Raw genomic sequence first — 17700 nt, 5'->3', positions numbered from 1 at the left:
ATTCCTCTATATAAATGTTACATTGTGTTGTGCCACAAGTTTTATGTACATTTATTGTATATCTATACATGCATATGCACAAGCACGTAACTGTGGTCATCTTCATAGTTAACTAACTGCCTTAAAATTGCATGGTTGTTAATAGCATTCTCCTCAAGTACTATGTATAAATTCTGTTTTGTTACAAGATAGTTTTTCAGGCAGTGCGTTTCTCAGGATTTTATAGTTTATTCTATTTATGATTATGTTATTCTCTAAATTATTTTTCTTATGAAAACTGCAGTATGAAATAGAGTAATCATACATTGCTATAAACTGAGTTTTTTTCCAGAAAGATGTTAATTTGTTACAGATTTTTCAAGTCAAAGTTAACCTTACTGCTATTTCATTAACTAATTAGTACTTCTTTTAAAATGCAGTAATCCCTTGAAATTCTATTTATGTTGGAAGACAAGTCATTTCTATTACTATAAGATAAGAACAGCCTTATTTATTATGTGTTTTACCTTTGCTTTAAAACTCTCATGTATGTTATCTACAGAGAGGATCATTACAGAGACAGACTCTCCCGAGACATGGGCAACACTGATAGAATAGAGAATTTGAGAAAAATCTGGGTCTTTCTAAAAACTGCTTTGTAAGTTACTTTTTCCTTATGGCTTCGGTGGGATTTTGTTGACAATTTCTTATAGATGAGCAAATCTACTTTCTTGCCATAATTAATATTTAGTAATTAGCCAGAAACGCACTGCTTGGTCAGGCTTACTGCCTAACTGCATATTATGGTGTCTTTTTTTACTGTGTAAATGCACTATCAAAATCTTGTAAATAACTGCAACTGTGTTTTTAGACCTGCATCTTTAAAACATTTTACTGCAATTTGTGTGTGTGTATGTATGTGTGTGTGTATATGATAAATGTACATACTTGGATACTTGTCTATATGGTTAATCCCAAACTCCTTCTCATGAAGCATCTCCCTGTTGCTAAGCATACTTTGCATCCCTCCTTTTGGTGGGTGGAGCCTGTGTATGTTGAAGAGTCAGATTCAATTTATAAAATAACAGATGGATTCCAGTATGACAGCTGGCAGTGACTTAGTAGCAGTGATATGTTCATCCTCACAAGTCAAGTTTTAAAAAGGAATTTCTTGAGCCTATGAGTTTTTTAAATAAATTAATTCTTGTTTTCTTTTTATGTTGGGAGTTAGGCATTATTGGGATGCTGCTAATCTCCACAACCATGCCACCATGCGCTGTGGTCTCATCAGACCTTACAAGCTAAGCCAGTCAGAATGGGCCAGTCCTTTGACTGAGAAGCCTCTAAAAAATATTCAGGTGTTACAGGAAGTGATGGCATTGATACATCAAGTGGCACTCTTCTGAGGGGGTTCTGTGCCAGTACCTCTTCAGGGGTGGTGTGATGGCTTTGTACGTCTGAGTGGCTCTGACCACCGAGCAGTCATTGGAGACCCCCTACTTTGATTGTTAGGGCAGAGGTGAAATGGGTTGCCCATGTGCCTGTACCAACTAGTGCAACTCCACGCAACCAGAAAGGAGTCAGAAAGCTTCCCTAAATTTCCTATCTAACGCCAATTGGATCCATTGATGATTTTTACATTCTTACCCGGAGTTTCATACTATCATACTCAGCTACTGTGTTTTAGTAGCAGGTAAATTAACCCTATACTTTGTTCAAGATGAAGACCTTTGATTTCCTTTGGGAAACCAGGGTGCTTGATAATTTAAAGACACTGTTGTTCCTATCTCATCAAGGTTGAATATACCCATCTTTGGATTTTTTTGTGTATTTGTCACTCTTCTCCTTCCTGGTTTTCAGGCATGTGTGTATGCTGAGGGAGGAGGAGGAGGAGGAGGGGATGGTTATTTACATGTTAGCAAACTTTGCCCATTTGGTGGGTGGTATGGCTTACTCAGTTGTTTGTTGTTGTTTTTTTTTTAATTACTTTAGATGAGGGTGCCATCTATTGCTGTGCATATTTATTCCACTATAACTCTTGGAATAATAATTCCATCCCCCCTTGTCCTTAGATTTTCTATAGGGAGGGAGGAGAGAGCTATGGCTGTTGACTATGTTTTTGGTATATGTGGAATTCTGCACAACTTTAGCATGCCCCACACTATCCTTTTCCTTAGTGTTGCTTATGCCTAAATCTTTTTTTTTTAAGTTGGCACACCCTGATTTGTGCCATATTTGTAAGTAAGAACTCAACTCCTGTCCTTCTGTGTGTTTTCGCAGCCATGCCCGGTTACGCTGTATGTGCACCTGCAACAGGTGTACATTTTGCATCTGTCAGAACTTCCTCAACTCAGACTTGCTGCAATCTATAAAGAACAAAATCTTCACTGCAGTTCTTAACAGGTTCTTAACTTTATTTACTGGGTACCAGGCATTCTGTTAAAATACAAAAGAAAACAGTGGATAACTATTTATTATATAGATACTCACTACAAAGACAACAAGCTGACTGATGCCCAGCTAACTTCCATTAGAATTCTCACTGTGGTGGCAATGTTTAGAATTGGAATCATTCTTAATAATGTTTTTGAATTAATAGATATATTTAGGGAACTATAAGATTTTAGATTTTCTTTTTTTCATTAAGGGAGTTAAAGTATCTTTCATATTAGAGGATAATATGTGTAAGAAGATTAAAATCTTTTGGCTGAGAGTTATAGAAATAGATTAGGACATTTGTAGTAAGGAAAAGACACATTAATCCCAAATGTTATACTCTATTTAGCTTACACTCGATACAGTTTATTAAAATGATACTAATGTGAACAGTATCTTGGGTTTGAAAAAGTTATCTATTATAAGGACCTGGAATATTTACTTGAAAGAGCATGGTTTCTGGAAATGAGGATAATAATGAACTTTAAGAATTCAAAGAGACGTGGAAAAGAAAAAAAGATCTGTAGTACTAGTTTTTGAGGTCCTTATAATTGAGTCCAAAAAATATGACATATGCTGAGAAAGTAATATGCTTTGATAAAAGAAAGAAAAAAATAGGATATATACATTCCCTCAAAGCAATGAACTTGGGAGGTTATATTCTAATTTTGGTAATGTTACCTTTGTTCAAATTGATTTTACATTTTGTGAACATTTAAGAGCCTGTGTAATAGTAATTTTTATCTAACGTCAAATTTTTTATGTGTCTAGGATGAATTAGGATTTTTAAATCATTCAAGTGTCATTGGCATCTGGGCTTGATTAATATAGTAGGTGTGGCTATGAAACAGTGAGGCTGTATCTCATTTGAGCCAGAAGCTGACTTTGAAAGCTTTCTAGAAGAGTTTTGGTGAGGTTTGGAGCACTAGCAGCTCTGGATTAAAAATGCAGCCATCTCAAGTGACTGCTTTGAAGGCATTACCACACTTGGTGGTAAAATTCTGCCTCTGTCCTTTGAATGGCATCGCATAAAGTAGTAATACAGATTCTCCCACAATGACTGTGAAAAACTGCATGCTAGTTCAAACCAAACAACATTCAGGAGCTCCGATTGGGAAATGGTAGAGTGGGAAGAGATTCTAGAATTCTTCTGGTCTAACTTCCTGTTAGAATGCCTCCCTGAGAGAGTGCTGTTTACCTGCTGATGGCTTTCCTCATTAGAGAGGGTTTTTGCTCTTTTTTTTTTTTTTTAAACTAAAATGATTTCCCTATAACTTTCTTTCCTTTAGTTTTAGTTCTGCCCTTTAGAACAACATACGACTATTCTACTCCCTCTTCAACATAGCAATCCTTCAGACATTTGAAGACGGCCATCATGTCTCCCCTAATTTTCTCTTCTCCAGGTAGAACATCCCCATTTCTTTCAGCCTTTTCTTAAATAAGATGGTTTAGTGACTTCATCATTCCTGGTTGTCCTCATCTCAAAGCCCCTTAGGGTTTATTTTTTTTTTTAAGATTTTTATTTATTTATTTTTAGAGAGAGGGGCAGGGAGGGAGAAAGAGAAGGAAAGAAACATTGGTGTGTGAGAGAAAAACTGATCCGCTGCCTTTTGCAGTCCCCCCAAGCCAGGGACCTGGCCCGCAACCCAGGCATGTGCCCTGACTGGGAATCAAACCAGTGGCCTTTCAGTTTGCAGGCCGGTGCTCAATCCACAGAGCCATACCAGCCAGGGAGAAGCCCCTTAGGTTTTTAGAGTACCTCTTAAAAGGTGCCGCTGTGAATGGAGATCAGTGCTCCAGGTGTGATCTGACTCATGTTCCACAGTTAGGGCAGCGCCTGTCTACTGCATGACTTAACTTTCTAGCAGCCCCAGCCCACTGTTGATGCACATTAATTTTGGGGTTAACTGAAATCAGATTTTTTTCAGTTGAAGTGCTAATAAGGCAGTGCCCCCTCCTCTCTAAGTGTATATTTGCCATTTTTAGTTGACTCTTTGAATCTAATTGCAGATACAAATGTATCTCTATTAAATGTCACATTCTTTTTGATCCATTTGTTCTAGCTCAGTCATTTCAAACATTATTTTTGTCATTTGTCCCATTATATATCTCTCTCAGCATTGTGTTACTGCAAATTTGGTAGAATGTCTTCTTTATGTTTCCAGTGTTGATTAAAAAATATTGTTGAATTCCCAGAGATTGGAGAGAGAGAAAGAGAGAAAGCTGAAGCAAGCAAGCCCTATTGCACTCCACTAGAGAACTCTCCCCAGTGATACAGGTTCACAGTTCTTGGGGAAAGATTATTCTGTATAACTTAAAAATATTTTATTATCCAGTCCATATCTTCTGAGAGACTTCTTGGAGGGCTTTTTTTTTTTTTTTTAAATAATTGTATAATTTTCACCACATTCCTTCTATCTACCAGCAAAGAAATTTTATGTAAATAGGAAGTGACTATTTGGAGTCTTAGTCTTAATGAACTCACTTTGGCACCTAATAATTGCTGATCACAAACGATCTATTTTTTTTTTTTCTAGAATTCTCGATTGTCCACAATTGTAGGTTGATTCGTTGTCTGCATCTTAATGACAATTTTATTCTTAGATTGGTTCAACCAGCCTCCAAATGAAATTGCTTGGATGTGTATTATTGGATGAGCTTGCTCATAGTACGTTACTCTATACAGTGGTCCTTGAAGAGAAGTCAGTACATTTTGTCATATCTATTTATAAACTAGAAGTAATTTAATGGTCATGTCAAAATACATCCCTGGCATCCGGTAATCAGGCATGGAAGGAATGATAAGGACGAGGAAGGAAACCAGTGTACCTGTTTCAAAGAACTCCTTCCTGATCCCTGGAGCATTGCAGTAATTTATATAAAAGCACAGTAGAAATTTAAAGTTGTATGCTGAAGTTTCTTCTAGTATACCAAAGGATGTAGATAGGGTTGAGGAGGGTAGAGGCCCAGATTAAGCACCTATAGGATCCGGATGGATAATGTAAATAAATGATGGTGGCCAAGTATACAAAATAAGAAGGGTGGGGACTGTGACGGCCCTGCCCAAGAGGGGCCCCACAACTCAGCTCTGACCATCTGTTGGACAGGCCTGGGGTCGTCAGGCCTTCTGATTCTGTGAGACAGAAATCAGGATTCTTATGTGAAATTTCCTGGTATTTAAATAATAGCAGTTAAATTTTAAAAGTACTAATAAGAACAAACAAAACGTATTTACAGGCCACCAATTTGCAACCTCAGTCCTAAGATATAGCTTAGAGTTGTAAAAATGCATTCACACACACAAAAGTACACCTAAGGAATTAAAATATCTCTTAGCCTCCCTCCCTCTTCTCCATTTTACTCCTTTCTCGTGAAAAATTTTAAAAAGTTACAGGGTGACAAGGTGAGAGTGCAATTATATTATCCTAGTATTTCTCAGGTTTTGGCAACCTTTGGTGGTTGGTCACCATTGGTTTACCGTGCTAAATGTATCTTAATGTTACATAAGCAGAAAGGATTGAGTACAAGTCATTTAAGAATGTTTTAAAAGATTTTATTTATTTTTAGAGAGAGGGGAAAGGAGAGAGAAAGAGAGGGAGAGGAACACTGATGTCCTCGAGTTACAGCGATTGGTTGCCTCTTGCACGCCCCTAACTCAGGTCTTGGCCTGAAAGCCAGGCATGTGTCCTGACTGGGAATTGAACCAGAGACCTGTTGTTTCACAGGTCACTTCTTAATCCACAGAGCCTGACCAGCCAGGGCTCTTTTAAGAGTGTTTCACTGTAATTCAGTAAGGAGGATTCTCACTCAATACTATGCCTTAAGTCTTTGGTTTTTAGAAATATACCATGCTTAGTATTTGATTTAGAACTGTAAAAGAGCAGATTTAAAATTTTTATTTAAGCTGAAAGTTTCATCAAATGTCTGCAAAGAGATCGATAGACAAATATTGATACATACATATTGGTCTCAAATTAGCACATTGTTTTAGTGCACATGTGAAATTTTTGATAGCTGAACTAGAAATTACTTCCAGAAGTAATACATATTTGAGGCCACATTTTCCCTTTATTGCACCACCCCTTGATTTATTTATGTAAATACTTAAGTACCTGCTTTGGATATGGTCTGCTCTGAGCTGGGAAAAATATGAGGATGAAGAAGATAATGGACTTTAAGTAACTTTCTAGATATTATTTTGTTAAAAAATATTTTTCTTTACACTTTGGTTATATTTTCCATGATCTTGGTCCCATGCTAAAAAAGGTGCTATAACCTGACCACGAGAAGATTTAAGCTTATTAATTTATACTTAGGCAGTTTTAATAGATTCATTTCTGAAATTGTCCATTTTTCCCTAACTTATATGTCTTTTACCAGAAAAGATTATGTGGTTTTGGGGTGGTTGGTTTTTTGTTTTTTTGTTAGTTTACTTACTGGCAATGCAGATTTTAAGTAGAAAGTAGTAATAATCTTTTTCTAATTTAATTGAATATATATTCAAAATATGAAAGAAGTATTAAACTATGTATCTGACATGTAACTTTGGTAATTATCGCCTCCCCCTTCAGATCTGGATAGGTTTATATATTTCTTTAGAATAATTTATGAATAACTGGAATTATTTGAATTTAAATACATTTGGAGGATGATTAACATCGTCAGATGATTTTAATATTTGGCAGTGCTTTCATTTCAAATAGGGTAAATCATGGTACTGGGGAGATACCTTTTGGTTATATTTTTATCCTTAATATATTCTTAGATATCTTTTTGATGTGAAAGTGTTAAAATGATTAGGAGTGAGCTTGATTGTTGGTTTGAACTACACAGGATTTCAGTTTATTAAGTATTTGTTATTCTGACTTTAGAAAACACTCCTACTCTGCATGAAGATGTTCCTATGATGTAGTGTGCCGTGAACATTTTGTCCCTTCCTTTAGGTGTTCGTTTTCATTTGTTTGTCTCTACCACTTAAGTCATTTTTTTAAGCTCCTCTCAAGCCCTTTATCAGCTAGTTTTCTGTGTATAATCCACTCCTCCTAACTTATAAATCAATCAAAATTGTTTATTTTAGAGTTTGTTATTTTGGTATGATTTTCTTTTATGTTTATTTTGGTTTTAGGATTTCTTTTATCCCATTTTATTATTTGCATTAGCCAGATAAATTATTTGTTCGTGTTACTTCTTACGTTTGGTAGCTGCATTTTACTTTAGCAATGACAGCATAGTTCACACTGACTATTTAGAGAAACCCAAAGGTGTGATGGGCAGTCATCGTACCCATTGCATTTTTCACCCTATTTTTTTAATGTATTTTTGAAGTTGGATGTGTGTGACATTTAAACCATTTGTTAATAACTTAATCAATTTGACCATATTGCTTTAATAGTCACCTAAATTCTTTTGCACAATTTAAAATCATGTTACCTAAGAGCCCTCACCTTTTTTTTTCCTTTTTTTTTTTTTTTGAGAAAGGATTTTACTGATGTCATACTAAAATGAACTACCTTTTCATAGGATTGCTTTATGAAGAGAATAGGTTCCTATAGATCTTAATGTTACAGAAATTCTGTTGGAAAGTAAGAATTCTTAGGATATTATATTTTAGTAAAATACTGTATGTAATGAAGTCTGTCTTCTCTTTCCTTTCATGTGGAACTTCTGTATTCCTTCTTTGAATTTGGATACATAGTCATAAGTTTAAAATTATATAAGATTGTATTATAGATTCTCATTAAGTAAGCTTCTGGCTGCTTATAATTTAAAATATTTTTTGCCATTTGGTTAGTATATTAAAGGACACACAAGGTGGACCTTGCCTACTCTGATCTTTAAGTATCAGTAGTTATCATATAGATATTGTGTTTCCCATGGCATATTTCCCATGTATCTATAATCATCTAAATTTTGATTCTTCTAATGCTTGATAAAGCATTTTTTGACATTGATGCATACCTATGTCCTTTTCCAAAGTATGTAACTATTTAGGCATGCTCAGTTAACAGCTTTCTAATGATTTTTGTGTTGTGATTCATCTTTCTTGGATATTATATTTTGATTTCTTAACCTATTTTGAGAAATATCTTAATAGAATATTCATGCGTACTAGTTTAGTTAGGAAAATTATCATTATTAAAATTATTTGCAGTAAAGACATTTTTATTAAAAATTTTTAAAAATTACTTCACCAGACAGAAGCATTGAAAGGAATAAAATAAAGGAGGTTTAAAGTTCTTTTTTAAAAAAGTGAGATATTGCCCTGAGATGGCCCGGTTGGTTGGAGCATGGTCCCATACATCCCAAGGCTGTGGGCTCAATGCCCAGTCAAGGAACATACCTAGTTTGTAGGTTCCATCCCTTGTCAGGGCTTGTACAGGATGCAACCAGTCAATGTTTCTCTCTCATAACGATGTCTCTCTCTCTCTTTCTCTCTGCCCCCAACTCTGTCCCTCTCCATTGCCCTTACACGCTCCCTCTCCCCATTCCCCTCTCTAAAATCAATAAAAACATATCCTTGGGTAAGGATTTCTTTTTTTTAAAGTGAGTTATTAAAAATAGAAAACTATAGTTTTGGTGACCTCAGTACAGTTATCAACTTGAGATACGTAACTGAAATAGCAAAAAGCTATATAAGATATTTATGAGCCCTAGCAACTTTAGGGCACATATATTACCTTTATATAAGCTCTTTCAGAGTATTAACTTAAAACTCCATTACTGAGATACATATATGAGTAGAATTGTAAAATTAGAAGATTATTCATATTAGTGCATTTGTACACCTCTTAGGTCTGTTTGGAAAGGATAAAATGAGTGAGAAAAATGAAAAATAGGAAATTCAAATTTATTTCTGACAAGCTGTATGGGAGGACTGATAAAAATGGGTAGAAGTACTGTTTCTACGGTCTTGGCTCTGTTGCTTTTGAGTATGTCCTACTATACTTTTCGCCTGCATAATAGCCTACAGCCTAAGACAAGGTTAATGGCATCTGGATCTCACTGAATTCTCCCCCTTCCTCACATTCTAATTTTTGCAGACTTTTAGATCTCTTTAATACAGTTTCCATATCCCAGATATATAATGTTCTGGGATGCAAAATTTTTAAAAAACCATTTAAAATACTCTATTTGGGAATAGCTAGAATGGGTTTAAGGCTGTTGAACGCTTTGGGGTTTAATTATTTTGTGTTTCTACATACTGCAATTGATAACATTCCCTTCGCTTATTATTGGTTAAATACATTGAACCAATAAAGATTTTGGGTCATGTTCTTATATTCACCATAAATTGCAGAGTTAATCAAAAGCATCTCGTGTGCCTTCTTTAAGACATCCTGTGCAACAGTGCGTGCCAATTCTCGTCACTCTGGAATATGTCTGATGTGACTTCACAGGCGCAGCTCTTCTTTTCTTAATCCTCACCCACGGATATGTTCATTGATTTGAGAGAGAAAGAGAGACAGAAGCATCCGTTGCCTACTGTATGCACTCTGGCTGGGGATTGATCCCGCAACCTTTTGGTGCACAGGATGGATGACACTCCAGCCAACTGAGCCGTCTGGCCAGGGCACAAACACAGTTCTTACTTTAACTCTTTATTGCCTGAATTTTGAAATATTTCCAGGTTTGGACTTGGGTTTTATTAAGGGGTATGTTGATCTGCTCCCACACCTGTGTATGGAAAAGTCATTACATAATAGTTTTGTTTGTTTTTTTTTTAAGATTTTTATTTATTTTTAGACAGAGGGGAAGGGAAGGAGAAAGAAGGGGAGGGAAACACCAATGTGTGAGATAAATATCGATTGGCTGCCCCCCTGCACACCCCCAACCAGGAACCGGCCTGCAACCCAGGCGTGTGCCCTGACTGGGAATCCAACTGGCGCCTCTCCGTCCGCGGGACAGTGCCCAACGCACTGAGCTGCACCAGTCAGGGCTATATAATAGTTTTTAAAAGAATATAAAATTACGTAAATTATTTTGCAGCTGTATAAGAAGTATGTAGAAAACATCTAAAAAGAAATACCCCAAATTTTAATTGGTTGCTTTAGGTTAGGACTGTGGGTGAGTTTTTTTCTTCCTACTTTTATTTCGCACATATCTGACAATGAGCATATATGAGTATTTCCTTTAATACTAAAAAAAAAAAAAAAACTTTAAGAAATAAAAACTATGCAGTAAGATACAATTTTTTCTAAGATGATATTTTATGTGTCATTTTGAAAGGATTATACTTTTGGATTATGGAAGAATTATTTTTGCTTGAATTTAGAAATAAATTGGGAAGCATATTTATGAAACTGTTACTCTGCTTCTACTTGAGACCCAAAATAACAAAAATGACTCAGTTCTTAACAGGTATGGAATACAGCTCAGGTGGCACTATTTCTCTTAAGGTGTTGTCAGTTACTAAGTGATGACAACTGTGCCGTCCCTTGTAAATGCTCTCTCTTCTATAAATAGGACCTAGTTAATGCTGCTTTTAAATGCATGTGGTAAAGGCATAAAGTAATTCTCTAAGTAGCTTTCCATGTCTAAAAGTGTGGTTTTCCATGTCTAAATGTGCCTGAAGCAACTACTCTAACATTGATGGGATCATTACAATATATGTTACGAGTTAGTAGTTGCCTTAAGTGTTTAACCAGCTATATCTTGAGCATGTATCTATATTGTTTGTCATATATAAATATAAACTGCTGTTTTACCTATTGAAGGCTATACTACAGCTTGGGGAAGATAATTACTACCTTGAAACACAAAAGAAAGCTAAGCAATAAAGTCAGTCAGAATACATTATTATTTTTTTTTGAATGGTAATACTTTCTTAAAATACAACAAAGAGAGCTGTGTGCAACAGATTTCATACTTGAGTATTTATGAGAAATTATTTTGACTGATTTTAATGTGACTACAGCTAGCTTTAATCCTAATCCCTTTCTTGCCCTAAATTAAAAAATAAATGTAAAAAAGTTTTAGAAAAATCCGCCATCATTGAAAATGCACGAAAATCACATAGAAACCAAAACTTGAAAGGAAGAGCTCTAATGCCTTTTAACCTGCATTCTCACTGTAAATTCTATACATCTGTATTGACTTGGAGTTGTAAACTTTGAAACTCTTATTCTAGGTTCATAACAGTCTATGAGTTCGGGATGTTGGACTAAATTTTTCATAGATGTATTTTGTAGTTTTTGGTAGTCTGAAATTAGAAGCATCTATAAACTTCATGACCAATAATTGTCAGCCTCATTTTGAGCAAATACTTACAGTCACCGCATATTGGCAGGTACAACTTAGGATATTGGTTTCTTTTTTTCTTTTTTTTTTTTTTTTTTTTTTTGTTTCAACAGCTTCTCTTACTTAGTGTTTTAGATATACTAAGACAGCTTTGAGGGATATATAGAGAACGTGTTACAGCCTTAGGTTGCCTTGCCTAGTATTCAAGTGTTTTAAAGAGTATGTATAGATAGATTTTTAAGTTCTGCGGTTTGCAATAGAATACATTTATTTTAAATATAGAAAGCGTGAGATGCATCATTTAGGGTGGCAACTCAGTTTCTGTGTGGGCTGTTTAATTGAGAGACGTTATTTTCAGTCCCCTTCTCGTGTGAGCTCTGCTGTGAACCGCAAACTGTGTGCATGTGTATAAAAGGTTAAGAGCCCGGGTAGCTGAGTGGGGTGCCGTGCTGTTAGCCGACGACGAAGGCAGTATTACTCACCAGGTGCACGCCGTCAGCTCTGTTGAAGATTCCATCTTCATGGAGTCATCTCATGGTCCACTTTTTCTTGAAGCCAGGTAACAATTCCCACAAGCAGTGGGTTGCCCTTGTTGCAGTTTTTCCAATTGGAAAAACGAAAATCTCAGAATAAATAAATAAATAAATAAATAAATAAATAAATAAAGCAAGCTTTGCCTGTTGAAAGAACTAATTCTCAATATGGAATGAATTTGTGTTACCAATTTGCTTTGTAAAATAATAAGTAAGGAGTGATTTCTTTTTAATAGAAACTGGGGAGGGTAAGAAATTGGAGTGCTGTGTGTTGTTTTGCCAGGGTGATAAGCATGGGGCGCTCTGGATTGTTGTAGAGTCTTTTCTAGGAGATGCACAGATTGCATTTTGTGATAACTAATCTGATCACTCTTTGACTGTTACTGAGGCAAAGTAGTTTTGTACAATCTATATTCTTGGCTCTTAACTCTTTTGCATATGTCAGTGTCTTGTTCTTTTAATGATGTCTGACTTTTTCTTCAAATCTGTTTAACTCAGTTGTCAAATAACCTAAACTAGATAGTCTCTCTAAGCTCTTAATTTTGTAAGTTTCCTACATCACCTCAGTTGTGTTCACTTAACTAAAACTTCAGTGATACTTGAATGAAGTGTTCCAACCTTTGCTTTAAAGCTTTATCCTCTTCATGGTAAGCTGTCATACTTGAGACTCTTGAGGGTGCTTAGCAGTGTTATTAACTGAGCATGCTCACAAACTCGGTTTGTGGTACAGGCTGTCCCTGTTCTTGTCATGCATAATATGGCTTTTTTTTTTTTTTTACGTCACTTACTTTTCAGTCCATCATGTTACATTATGTTCTTTAGTTGCTACCATTGTCACTGCCTGTCTAATACCAGGGTTTGTTTGTTTTCCTTTCTTTAATCAGCATTAACCACATTAATGCAAACTGGTAAATCCTCCCCAACCCCTTTGGTATTATTTTGGTAAATTTTTATGGGGCTCAGTATTTCCAAAGTTGACTTTAAGCATTGCTCTTAGAAAAGTATTGTCACTTGTCACTTAACTGCTTACAAGATAGCTTTCAGTTCCTAGGTAGTCGAGAATGCACATTATGTTCCATGAAATTGACTCAAAATTGTGAGATCCCTGTCTTACCTTTCATTTTGAACAATCATGGTGATATTAAAAAGTGGTACATTGATTTGTCTAAGTTCTCCATTTCCCATGTAAAGAAAATGTATAAAAATTTAGATATTTACTCCCAAATAGTAGCTAATTATAAAGACATTTATTTTTATTAATGGCTACATTATAAGATAATGATTGATTAAGCAGTGTACATGTGGCTATATTGATCAATATTTTTGGTAAGCATTACTGTATGCAATTAGCCTGACAAGTGTGCTAATACTTCCTAAAAGTAGACTGTTAATACTGGTATTTTCTTACTAACCATGTTTTAAACATTAATTATATTTTCTGACTACAGGCACGTGACACAAGCTGACCTCAAGAGCTCCACGTTTTGGCTTCGAGCAAGTTTTGGTGCTACTGTTTTTGCCGTTTTGGGCTTTGCTATGTACAAAGCATTATTGAAACAGCGGTGATTAAAAAAAAAAAAAATACCGGCCCCTACCAAAAACAAATACTTTTATGTACATTCTGAATGCTTTAAATTCTGCTAGAAATATTGACATATTTATACATGCAGAGTTACTTTATTAATTATTTGTAATTCATGATAGTTATAACTGCAGTATTGGCTAGCATATGGAAAGAAACAGCTTAACAGCCAAACTAAAATGGCTAACTTCCAGAGGCCAAAAGGGAATATATTGTAAATAATGTACATATTCAGGCAAGATATGGTCTCCCAAACTGAGTTCTAGAAATGATATTTCTAGACATTTCTACATGGTATTGTTAGTGCTCAGTTGCCTCACTCTCCTAGGTTTAAGTTAGCTCAGAGATTGTGTTTACTCATGGATCACTTATTTATTTCACATTCACTCAGAACGATCTTTGCCATTTTCTGTCCATTTTTAAAAACAAACAAGTCAGTGTCAGCATACCAGCACAACTCTCAGTCGCTGATGGTAGGCCAGCCCTGAAGCCACCCTGCAATCTGGACGATTGTGTAGCTGAGCGCAAGGCTCTCCTTTAGGACGGGGTAAGCCAAAGGCAGTTAGCAGAGGTGATGCTACGTGATTATGTTGTTTCCTTTGTTGATATGTTGAATTTTATAGCCCTTTCAATCAAATGAGAAAACAATTTGTATATTATCAATATTTTTAGTTTAAATAAACAGTCACCATTACTACTATTGAATTTCTTCCCAAAGTATAAATCATTCTAGAATGGCTGCGTCTGTTATAGTACCTCACAGTAGCTGCATGCGTCACGAAGTGTTCTATATCTGGCTAGGATAACCTAGAAGCAGCACTTTTTTAAATGGTAAAATTAATCTAATGAATATAAACTCTCATGATAAACCTATTTTTTCCATCATGGACCTTTTCAAGTATTTAAATAAATAATCACTGTGTACTGTGATCTTGAGTTTTTTGTCTTACAACATAAATATTTCTGTACATATGTGAGTGAAATCCTGTGCTTTCTATCTTTCTTACCTTGAAAAGTGTTTTTTACACAAAAAGATAATACTCGTTAGGAAGGAAGATGAGCATGATCTCTGTATATAAGAGGAAATCTATTTTAAAGTTGTGGGGACATCTATTCTTAAAAAAGGCCAGTTGTTTTCCTCTGCACATACCTAACTAATGTGATTTCTGCTACGATTTACATGTTTATTTTCTCCTCAAGCATAGACTTTTCCCCCTTTGCTATTCCAAGGAATGTTTTTGCATAAGGTCCCACATCTTGAACAGCTACTAACAGCATAACTTAATAGCTCCAGGCTTTTAAGTAACATGAGCCATGTTTACTTGCATACTTCCCTGTCTCCCCTCCCCCATGTTTACGCTGAATTTGAGGATTCCTCATTTTCCTTATTTTCCATTTACCAAATAAGTTTGTCAGTTACACAGCTTCCAATGACAGTTAATTCTTCCCTTCCGAGTTCTTTCCTGTTCAAACTAAAATACTCTTTTTAAACGAATGTTCTCTATTCATTTTTGTTGCATTTGTGAGAAACAGAGGCACGAGGGTAATCTGTCAAGACCTGAAAAGTGGAGTGTTTATATGTTTAGATTTTTCTCTCCAATCTTTTTATTTAAAGTTTAGTATCCGATTCACAGAAGGCAGGCCGGCATGGCCTAGCTCTCGCCTGCTCTTGATGTGTCTCCCTGGCAAGCAGCCCCCTCTACTGTCAGCCCAGGCGGGGCGGGTTTGCAGAGGGAATGCTCACTGGCGTCCCCTCTCTGACCTACAGGCTCCTGAGGACATTTTTCATTGCATGTCCACTTTACAGACTAGGTAATGTGGGGAGATAGGTGAATAAATACAGGAATACACTTCTGGCTGTGACATTTTCTCATAGTACGCAAGCTGTAAGAGTAGTAAAGAAAAATGAGGAAAATGGAAGCCTGAAGACTGAAAGATCTTTCACTTTGCACCAACTGCATTATCTTTGAAATGGACAATTCTGAGGCTGTTTGCTCTAATGTTTTAATGAATAGTGAGACAGTCAAGTGAAGAAACATTGCTTTGAAGGTTTGTAGTCCTATAGCATAATGTTATAACTTAGCCTTACTTAGCACATCAAAGTTCTGTTGCTTCTTGCCATTTAGATATCTTTCTCTTTACGTTTGACAAAACAAAATGAGCAGTAGCCCACGTTGTCAGAGCTTATAAATGCTACAGTAGGAGCAGGCTCCGATGTTAGGAGTTTGGGGAGCACACAACCATTCTGAAATGGCCTGTGAAGCAAGATGTGGGGGGGTGGGTCTGGGTTTCTCTGGGTACCTGTGTCCATCACCTGTCAGGGGAAGGTACCAAAAAAGGAAGGATACTGATGAGCTAGTCCTGAACGGAATGAGAACTTTTCTGTCCTCAGGGAAGGCAACTGAATAATGAGCAGCAGGGGAAACAGAGGTAAGCGCTCAAGTGCTAGGTGGAGCATAAATCTTTGCTAAACAGGCCGTCAGAATGGAACTGGTGTTAGCTTTGGTGCCCCTTTCGTTTGAATTGTACTAGTAATAGTCAATATAAAGGAGTCTTTTAAATATACATGCAAATCATAAAAATAAGTATATGTGACCTAGTTTTCATTAAAGATTTATTTGGCATCATCATTTCATTTTTAATGTCCATGTCTTTCTAGGAAGCTGATTGAGGGCTACTTTCTGAGAAATACCACATGTCAAGGTGCTAAATTTATTTATGTTTACAGTATAAGAATGTCCCACACAGGTAGCGTGAGTACTCCAAAAACGGGGAGCCGCGGATTCACAGCCCCAGTAGCCCACTTATTCAAACCTCTAAGTTTGCAAGTAATTCTTGTCTTCTTGTAACTCTGCTTATCAGAAGTCTCCATCAATGAGAGCAAATGTCTGTTCACCCGTTCGGCCTTTGGCCCTGTGGAAGTCTCTGAGCTGTGAGCTTGGCATATCCCAAGTTCAGAAACTGTCCCCTTGCCTCCCATGGCACACTCACACTTGTCAGACCATTTGTCCCAGTTATTTTTGGTTCAGAAAGTATGGGCGCCTTACTAGAAGGCGAGATTTTGACATGTTTGGGAAACACTTCCTGACTTTATAGTGCCATTTTGTTTCCTAGCTGTATTCTCCAACGGTGGTGGTTTGTCTATAGATTTTATCTTTTCCTTTAGCAGAGACAGTTGCAGAAGTCAGACAGTGAAATTGAGAGATTGTCTTCTGGGTTTGAAAGTTGCATGTTGATGCAAACACATGATGAACTTCCAGTATTCATACATTGAAGAATCCAATTTCCACAAGAACACTTCTTCCTCTTTCAGTATTTTTCTTTCCATACTTTACGCACAAGTCTTTTATAATCAAATAATCTTTAGAAGCGTTTTATTACTGGAATGATACGGTTATATGTGCTGTTGTGTAACTTACGGGTCACAGACTTTTTCTGTAAAGGGTCAGGTGGTAAATATTTGATAACTTTCGTGGCTACTCACCTCTGTCCTAATGAAAGCCAGGATGATCTGTAAACAGATGGACATGACTGCATTCCAATAAAACTTTACTTACAGGCACTGAAATTTGAATTTCATTTAATTTTCACTTGTCACAAAATAATTGGAATTTTTATAACCACTTAAAACTGTAGAAATGTATTCTTAGTTCACAGGCTATACAAAAACAGGCCATGGGCGGTATTGGACCAACTCTTGAAGTTACTGATGGAAGTAGAGTCATAAATGCATAGCAGCATTTATTTACTTATTGGTTAAAAATATTTACCTGATTGTCTTGGGATTTGATAGGTATAATACTACGGAGAAAATTTGAACTACTGTAGCCATGTTTTATTTGTAGGGAAACTAAGACTGGACCTGTAGAAGGTGCTTGCTTCATTTCACTTTCACTTTTGACACTGCGCACCAGGAGCTGGTGCTCTGCCCGC

At 36.2% G+C, this 17700-nt stretch overlaps 1 protein-coding gene across 5 annotated transcripts in view; it reads left to right on the top strand.

The window, feature by feature from the left end:
* The window catches only part of RHOT1 (ras homolog family member T1), a 56521-nt gene extending 41652 nt beyond the window's left edge, over positions 1–14869 (top strand). Inside the window, exons 19-22 of one of the 5 annotated variants that reach the window (XM_054573147.1) lie at positions 542–637; positions 2260–2382; positions 12068–12211; positions 13634–14869. In XM_054573147.1, coding sequence (XP_054429122.1) covers positions 542–637; positions 2260–2382; positions 12068–12211; positions 13634–13751 — 481 coding nt within the window. In that variant the 3' untranslated portion in view covers positions 13752–14869. The remainder of the gene's footprint in view (positions 1–541; positions 638–2259; positions 2383–12067; positions 12212–13633) is intronic. The other 4 variants (XM_054573148.1, XM_054573150.1, XM_054573151.1 and 1 more) reach the window with 4 other exon arrangements.
* Positions 14870–17700: the final 2831 nt, after the last annotated feature.

The sequence above is a fragment of the Pteronotus mesoamericanus genome, unplaced genomic scaffold (assembly GCF_021234165.1).
Source record: "Pteronotus mesoamericanus isolate MK-2021 breed Mesoamerican mustached bat unplaced genomic scaffold, CSHL_Meso_final contig_246, whole genome shotgun sequence".
In the NCBI taxonomy this organism is placed as follows: Eukaryota; Metazoa; Chordata; class Mammalia; order Chiroptera; family Mormoopidae; genus Pteronotus; species Pteronotus mesoamericanus.
The sequence above is the reverse complement of the archived record's forward strand: the minus strand, read 5'-3'. Positions and strand labels throughout refer to the sequence as shown.